This window comes from Gavia stellata, chromosome 33 (assembly GCF_030936135.1).
Source record: "Gavia stellata isolate bGavSte3 chromosome 33, bGavSte3.hap2, whole genome shotgun sequence".
NCBI lineage: Eukaryota > Metazoa > Chordata > Aves > Gaviiformes > Gaviidae > Gavia > Gavia stellata.
Window position 1 is genome coordinate 2764495 of NC_082626.1, and position 7943 is coordinate 2772437.

Sequence of the window (7943 nt, forward strand, 5' to 3'; positions counted from 1 at the left end):
GGACCTGCTGGGCACAGGAGCTGGTGCTGAACCCCTGACTTGCCGGTGCTGGGAGGCATGGTCCCCCAGGATGTGGTACGGGAGTGGGACAAGGGGGGCACCCAACCTTGGCAGCACAGGCCTGGGTGCACCTGGCTGTGCCCAACCCATTCCCAGCCTCACCACCGTCTGCTCCTTGCCGGCGAGGCGCAGCTCCAACTCCATCCTCCGCTGCAGCACCCTGCGGGCCGTGGCCCAGATCCTCTCCCAGCACTGCGGGTGTCTCCCGGCCGCCTGCCCACAGCTGTGGGGACATGGGGTGGGCAGGACTGGGTGCCCAGCACCTGCCCCCCGCAAAGCCTGCCCGCAGGGCTGGGCCCCAGCTCGCCCCACACCGGGGCTCCCCCTTGCCTGCTGCCCCCCGGCACAGGGGGTTCAGCCCTCAGGGCTCCCTTTGCCGGCTCTACTTCTCCAGCAGCCTTATGCAGCCGCTCCCCTTCACCAAGACCTGCAACCAAAGCAACGCATTTGGGGTGTCCAGGGTTTAACCCGCACGACGGGGATGTTGCACCCCACCATCCCCAACTGCTGCCGGGAGCGCCAAGACAGCCACCTCCCCACTCCCCGACCCGCCCCACCTCCTCCCGCCACAGCCAGGGGGTCTGGCTGCTTGCCGCTGCCATGGCGGGCACTGCAGGGACCCCGCAATCACCCTCTGCATCAGCCACACCGTTAACGGCATCCCGATTACTGTGGCAGTGGCACAGGGACAGACGCAGCCCTGGATCCGGCGGGGAATGGCTCCCCGTAGTCAGAGGCTGACGGCACGCATCCTGCTCAGGGTAACTGTCATTTTATTAAACAGCAATTAAAAAGAGTGCAGAGGCCCAGGCGAGGGGCAGGGGCCCCCGTCCCACGCGGTACGCGCTGCAGTGACTGGTGAGCAGCGGGTGCTGCCATCGGCCTGTCAGGACGCAGACGTCAAGTTGGGGGCCGCAAGCTTTCACCCCCGGGGGCTCGGCAGCCGCTGGCACACGAGGCGCTGGTGAGAGTGGGAGGAAACACCCCCTTGGCAGGACAGACAGGACATTCGAAGCTGGTGTTTGTCTGCCCGAGACGTCCCCAAATGCCCAGTTGCAGGAGAAAAAGAGTAGAAACCACAGCCCAAAGAGGCACCTCAGCCACGGCGGCTGAGAACCGGCCACCAAACTATTTACAGTCCGTCCAGGCACCCTGGTGCACGGCCGGGCACACAGGCAGGCTGGGCACGCCTGGCTCAGAGCAGCAGGCAGCGACGGTGCCACGGGGAAAAGAAGAGCATTCACCCTTTGGAAAGAACAGATGAGCGGCTCCAGAGCCTGAGACCCACACAGACAGGATGGACAGACAGCATCAGCCCCGCCGGCTGTCACGGGGAAAGAGGACAGGTGGAGGAGAGCGCTGGCTGGGATCGATGTCTTTTATAAATAAGCTAAAGCTAATCAGAGTTTATTCACAGGGCCAGGGCTCCAAGACGTTGCCAGACTCAAAGCCTCAAGTCTGAAGCGTGTCCCAAGCCTGCCGCGGAGAAGGCCGCACGGGCCAATCCCCTCCGGCTTCAGCAGGCGGGCGCGCTGCTTTGAAACGGGCTCTTGGCGAGGGCCGAGCTCCACCAGCTGAAACGGAGCCTCCGCTGAGCAACGATCTCCAACATCGTGCAAGAGGGAGACCTGAGAGCACAGCCGCTTCCTCCCAACGCTGCCTGCACGCCAAACCGCGGCCAAAACCTGCCCAGGACACCAGCTGCACCCAGCAAGGGGCTCTGCTCGTGGCAGGTCCCCGGAGCAGTGCTCCCTGTGCAGCTCACAGGGTGCTCTCCAGCGTGTTGTAGTTATCCTTGAAGCTCTTCAGCTCCAGGAAGTGTTTGGCACGTTTGCTCTTCTGGTTGGAAGGCAGGTAGGTGACCTGGATGGTGGCGGGATTGGAGACTTCGGGGGAGAGGGTGAGGTCCTTCGCCGCTGACTGATGCTGTCGCTGGCTGCTGCCTCCCCGGGCCTTGGTCCTGCAGGGAGAGGAGAGGTACCGTCACAGCTGCCGCCCTCCCCAGAGGAACCGCTCGACCATGGCATCCGTCTGTCCGACGTGAGGCAGATCTGCCCTCAGGATGACGGCGCTCACTGCGGTTTTGAAAACCAAGGCTGGCGCTTTTGCAGGTGCCAGGCCTGGAGCCCACGCAAGGTCCCTGGCTCAAAGTAGCCAACGCAAACAGGAACGTGGACTGCGACCAAGTAACAGACCCAAAAACGCATTAACAGATGGACTGTAAGGAGTAAGTAAACCTGGAAGGATGGACAGGCGTAAACAGCCCATGACTCAGAGGCTGGGTTTTGCCCCAAAACCTGTCTCTGTTCACACCTCCATGATGGGCTGCTGGGGCCCAAGAAGCCACTGCCTCACCCCAGCTACACACTCCGGCAGTAACACTTACATATTTGCCAGCTCGTTCAGAGCATCCTGGTACTGCAGATATTCCGGTTTCCCAAAGACCTGGACGCAAACAGAAAGGACCGTGGAAAAACCCAGCCAAGGCCACAGCACAACCTCAGTCCGGCCGTCAGACTGGAGCGCAGGAACAGCCTGCTGCGCGATGCAGCGCCGGCGCTTACCCCAGTGCCGTAGCGGGCACTCTCGTACCCATCCAGCAAGGTGTCGATCAAGGCTTTGCGGATGCCTTTGAAGGAGGTGCTGGAATTTCGCAGTTCCAGCAGGTAGGCACAGAAGTTCTTCCCTATTAAAGACTTTGGGTACCGGCCCTCTGCGTGAAATGGGATTTCTGGAAAATAAAAAGGCACAACCCAACCGGCTGAAGCACAGGTCAAAACGCTTGTGTTCACCTGCAGACAACATCAAAGTTGGCAGCTAATTAAACTTCCCACCACATCTGCTGCCTCCGTTTGCTGACTGCTCCCAACGCGTGAGCAGAGCGGACCCTCAGACTGCCAGCCCCGGGTGGGATAAGTGACTTGCTATTCCCAAGTACCTTGAGCCTTATCACAAGGCTGCTGGCCAACGCGCCGCACCCTTATTTCCTCCACACACCGTCTCTCTCCACCCTTCCCCTCCCACTCCTGCCCTGAGCTCCCTTACCAGATGTTCTGATCGCATCCAGCGCCTTCATCCTGTACAGGTAGTTATAACAGCCTGGCAAAGAGAAAACCCAAACTGAAAGCTCTGCAAAACTTGGCAGCAGGAGGAAGGTGGGGAAAGCAGATAGGAGCAGAGTGCAGAGACACCAGCTCGCGTCGGCTCGCCCAACGCGACATTGCAACAAGACAGCCAACAAGAGAGGCCAACAACGCCACTCAGCCCCAGAGAAATGACCTGCTATAGCGGGACAAGCACTGGACGGTGTCTCTAGTGGCCTCTGACTGACACTCAAGTGAGAGAGGGTACCTTGTGTCTCCAGCTGCAGAAGCCTGCTGTCATCCTCAGCTAACAGCCGGGGCTCATACTTGATGTCTTGCACCCTCGACAGTCGAATGTCGATTTCTTCCTTTAAATCCTGCACAGCAGGGAAAAAAACCCAAACATTTATAGAGCACTCGCTTTGTTTGTGGGATCACAAGGATGGTAACAGTCATGTCCCGGGGCCCCTCTGAAATAAACCTGCTCCCTCTCTAGCTGCCCATCACCACATCGAGGTGGCAGCTCCTGGAAACATCCGATTTTGAAACAGACCCTGCCTGCCCTTCCAGGCGTGGATGGGTCCGTGGGCGCAGGGGAGGGAGGGCACATCCCCACCGCGGGGCCGCGCGCACCCACCTTGGGCGCGTGCTGTCCGACAGGCACGTGGGGGCCACGGCGGGACTTCATGGCGAAGCGCATGATCTGCCGTTTCACGAAGATGAACAGCAAGACGAAGACCTGGAGCACCACAGTGGGGAGGGGGGTTAGACACACCGAGCGGCACCCCGGGGGGGGGTCTCACGGGCAGCCCGGGCCCAGCCCCACTGACACCCTGTTCCCAACCCCATGGACACCCCAGGCCGAGCAACCACGGGGCCCCACAGACCCCCCAAACCCGGCAAGCACAGGGGTTCCTGTTCAGCCCATCAGGAGCCCCAAGGACACCTGGGCCGGCCCCACAAATACCCCAACCTCCACAGAGGCTCCTGCTTACGTTCTCTCCCTGCCCCACAGGCGCCAGGACCCCACGGGCACTCCAGCCCAGCCCTGTGAGGACCCCGAGTCTGGCTCTATGGGAGTTCCCCACGGATACCCTGGGACGTGTCCCACTGGAGCTTTATAGAGACCTCGGGCCCGGCTTCACCGGGGCCCCACGGACCTCCCAGGCCCAGCCCCACGGACACCCCGGGCCCCAGCCCGGCCCCACGGGAGCTCCACAGAAACCTCAGGATCGGCCTCACGGGGGCCCCACGGACACCCCGGGGCCGGCCCCACGGGAGCCCCACAGAAATCTCAGGATCGGCCTCACAGGGGCCCCACGGACACCCCGGGGCCGGCCCCACGGGAGCCCCACAGAAACCCCAGGATCGGCCTCACGGGGGCCCCACGGACACCCCGGGGCCGGCCCCACGGGAGCCCCACAGAAACCCCAGGATCGGCCTCACGGGGGCCCCCCGGGCACCCCGGGCCCGGCCTCACAGCAGCCCCACGGACACCCCGGGCCCGGTTCCACGGGGGGCCCCGTCCCCCCGGACACAGCAGGCCCGTCTCCCCGGACACCCGGGCCCGTCCCCGTCCCCCGGGGCCGCCCCGCGCCCGCCCGGCTCACCAGGCTGCCGTAGGCCATCACCAGCACCACGTTGACCCCGGAGAGCCAGTTGCTGCCGGCCCCCGCCATCCCCGGCCCGGCCCGGGGCCGCACAACATGGCGGCCGCCGAAGCCGCTCTGCGCCCCCACCACGTGACAGGGAGAGGATCCGCTCTCACGTGACGCGGCGCGGCGCGTCACACACGCGTACCGCCAGGAGAGCGCCCCTCCCCGTCCCCTGCGCGTCACGTGGGTGAAGCCGGGCTGGCCCCGCCCCTCCCCTCGTCACGTGATGGGGGCGGGCGCCGCTGGTAGTTGTCAGTGTGGTGAGACCCAGGTAAAGTTGGCTGCGCGGAGGCGGCGGCGGCTCCGGTAACTGCGCGCGGCCCCTTTAAATCCCGCCCCCCCCCTTCCCCCACCCCTCCGCCACCGCCGCGCGCCCCTCGGCCCGCCCGGCCCCGCCGCCGCCCGCCCGGCTCCGCCGCGCCGCTCCGGGGGCGGCCGCCGCGCCCCGCCGCCGCCGCCGGGCCCCGCGCGGCCTAGTGGGCCGGGCCGCAGCCGGGGGCTGGCGTAGCGCGCGGCCGCCGCAGGTGAGGGCGGGCGGGCGGGCTGGAGGCGGGCGTAGGGGGGAATGGCGGCCGCGGCCATGAGGGCGGAAGCGGCCTGCGCTTGCCCGCCTCCCGGGTGCGGGCCCGGCCTGGCGCCGCGCCGCCGCGGGGGCTGCCGCCCGGCCCCGCGGGCCCTTTCCGCCTCCCTCCGGTTCCCTCCGGCCGCTCGTCCCTGTTGCGTGCCGCGGGCTGGGCCGCGGGGCCTGCTGGGCCGCGGGACCGGGCGGCTCCGGCCCTGCTGTGCTCCCGGGGCGCGCCCGGCCCCGCCGCTGCCGGCGGTAACAATGGGGGCCGCGCTGCCCCAATCCCGTCGTGTTCTCGGGGCTCCTCGCGTGCGACCGGGCCCGCTTCCGGCCCCCTTTCTTCGGCAGCGCCCCGGGAGCCGCTACCGGCGGCGGCCCCTCGGTACGGGGCGGGCCCCGCCGCTGCTCCCGGTGGCCTGCTCGAAATTCCCGGGCGATGCGGGTTTGGTGGTCCTGGAGCAATCCCGGCCCGCGAGCGTGTGCCCCGCTCGAGGTCCCGTGCGTGGCACTCGCCTCCGTGTCGGTGTGGGGTGTTCTGCCCGCACGCTCCCGGACGGCAGCACCGGCCCCTGAGTCCTCCCAATAAAGCGCTGCACATCGATACCAAACTGGGGTCTCTGATGGCGTATCCGGGGGCATCCCCCCAAAATCTTGTACTTGGCACGCATGGGAGTTACTCGGTTTGCAGCCGCAATGTCTTTGCTCCAGAGGAAAAATCATAACACTGATAAACCAGCCCCCCGCGTCGGGCTCCTTTGGGTGCTTGTTCTGTCCCACATTGCAGGAAAATCTTTCCGAATACTTTGCCCTCCGTGGTCCTTTCCTTTGGAGCTTCGGAGCCTTTTGCACGTGTTAATTAAGCTTTGTTGGAGGGGGATGGAAATACCAATTTTCTGTATTAACAGATAAGGGAAACTGAGGCTGGGATGTGCCGGGACTCGCCCGGCATCGGCTGGCAGGTCTGACACAGCCGGGGATAGCGGATGTGACTGACAGATCCTTGTTCTAAAATTGTAACTTACCTGAAATTTCTAATAAAATGAACAGTTCGTTACGTTTCTGTATCACCTCTTTTTCCGGAGACTCCACGTTTCGTGCAGCCGAGAATCTCTCCTCTCTAGACGTAGAAGGCGAGTAGCGATGTGGTCTGAAAAGGAAAAGGGGTAACGACAAAGCGCGTCACGTTTACTTGCAGCTTCTTTGAAGAAAAGATGTTGTAACCTGTAGCTGTGAAGCTTCTTGTTTTCCCTAAATCCTATACGAATGCATCGCTTTCCCGTTGTCTTGAAACGTAAGCGTTCGCCCGGTTTAATGCTGTTTCTCTGGTGTGGATCAGCCACGGTTCGCTTTGGCTGGAGTCGCCCTTTTTATTATGTCTGTTTTGGTGAATATATATGGGTTTGCTGTTTGAATTAAAAAAAAAAGGGGGGGGGAACCACTTTTGATGAAGACTGCTTTGAACCGGTAAACTCCTATTATTGTTACTTCCATGCAGGGCCAGTTCAAGTGTCAGGATAACCAAGATTTGCAGTTAAATGTTGCCCGTGAGCTGTACTGAAGTTACATGATTGAGGAATAAATTAGCAGCAGCCGAGTCCTCTTCCCTCGGTGCAGCGCATGTGGTGGTGTGTGGGGATGCCCGCTTACCCGATGGTCTTAGCAGGGTCAGGACCTGGCTGATATCTCTGTAATAGATGTTTTTCTTGTGGTTTTTGCATGTTAAAGAAAAAACAGTCATGATTTAATCGTGGCAGAAACGCAGCTGGGCAGAGCGGAGCGTGGCAGCTGTTGAACAATGCCCAGCCACTGCACAAAGGTTCGGGGCAGCAGACTGCTGGAACTGTATCCTATTGAAATTGCAGATTAAGTTACTGCAAACGCGCAGGATTGCTTCCCTCTGGGCCTGCAGTTCTGCTGCCAAATTGGTTTAATATGACAACTTGTTTGTGCGTGAAACACTTAGAACTCCAAGGGACGTAGCGGTGGAGAGTGAAAATAAATACTGTGCGGAAGGAGCCTGCGTGGAGTGTGGGAGGGATGGCTGCGTAGCCCAGAAGGCTTTGTCTGCTCTGCCTTGGGTGAAGCCCAGGCTTGGTGCTCTTCCTTAAATCTGCTCGGTGTCACACGCACCTTGGGGGCTCCTGGTGACCGGACAGGCAGCTTGGATTGTTTCCTGATAAGAAACCTTGGCACTGTATAGCTGGAAAACTGTGTTTTTAAGTTGCCGCAAGGCATGGGTGGCCCCAAAGGGCGAACTTTTGGGGTTTTGTGGGAAGCTGTGGGAGCAATTGCATTTGAAAACTTGCCTACAAATGAATGCTAGATGCTGATGGGAGCAGGAGCGGTGGCGTGCACATCGGGCCATGGCACGGAGGTGACATTAGGGTCTCCGTGCTCTCGGGGAAAGGTCTCTCAGCCTGGTGGAGCCCTGCGCTCGCGGACTTTGACAAGAGACTCCCCAGTTCTTACAGGGCCGTTCGCTAACGCTGCTTCTGAGCTTTCCCCGCTTTGCACGCTGGGCCTTGCTCTGTGCTGCCACGTTGGTGTTCGCAAGCAATGTTTGAGATCATATACTGCAGG

The 7943-nt window shown here is 62.0% G+C and overlaps 1 protein-coding gene across 3 annotated transcripts; it reads right to left on the reverse strand.

The window, feature by feature from the left end:
* Nucleotides 1-847: 847 nt before the first annotated feature.
* Nucleotides 848-4822, reverse strand: C33H1orf43 (chromosome 33 C1orf43 homolog). Of its 3 annotated transcripts, none has more exons than XM_059832290.1 (7): nt 4754-4822; nt 3781-3882; nt 3412-3520; nt 3106-3159; nt 2625-2791; nt 2447-2505; nt 848-2020 (listed from the first exon to the last, which is right to left on the reverse strand). In XM_059832290.1, the coding sequence occupies exons 1-7, from the start codon at nt 4820-4822 to the stop codon at nt 1822-1824; spliced, it is 759 nt and encodes a 252-aa protein (XP_059688273.1). In that variant the 3' UTR covers nt 848-1821. The 3 variants fall into 3 exon arrangements, with proteins under 3 accessions (XP_059688273.1, XP_059688275.1, XP_059688274.1); XM_059832292.1 differs by lacking the exon at nt 3106-3159 and adding an exon at nt 3039-3047 and having other exon boundaries at nt 4754-4821; XM_059832291.1 differs by having other exon boundaries at nt 3394-3520; nt 4754-4821.
* Nucleotides 4823-7943: the final 3121 nt, after the last annotated feature.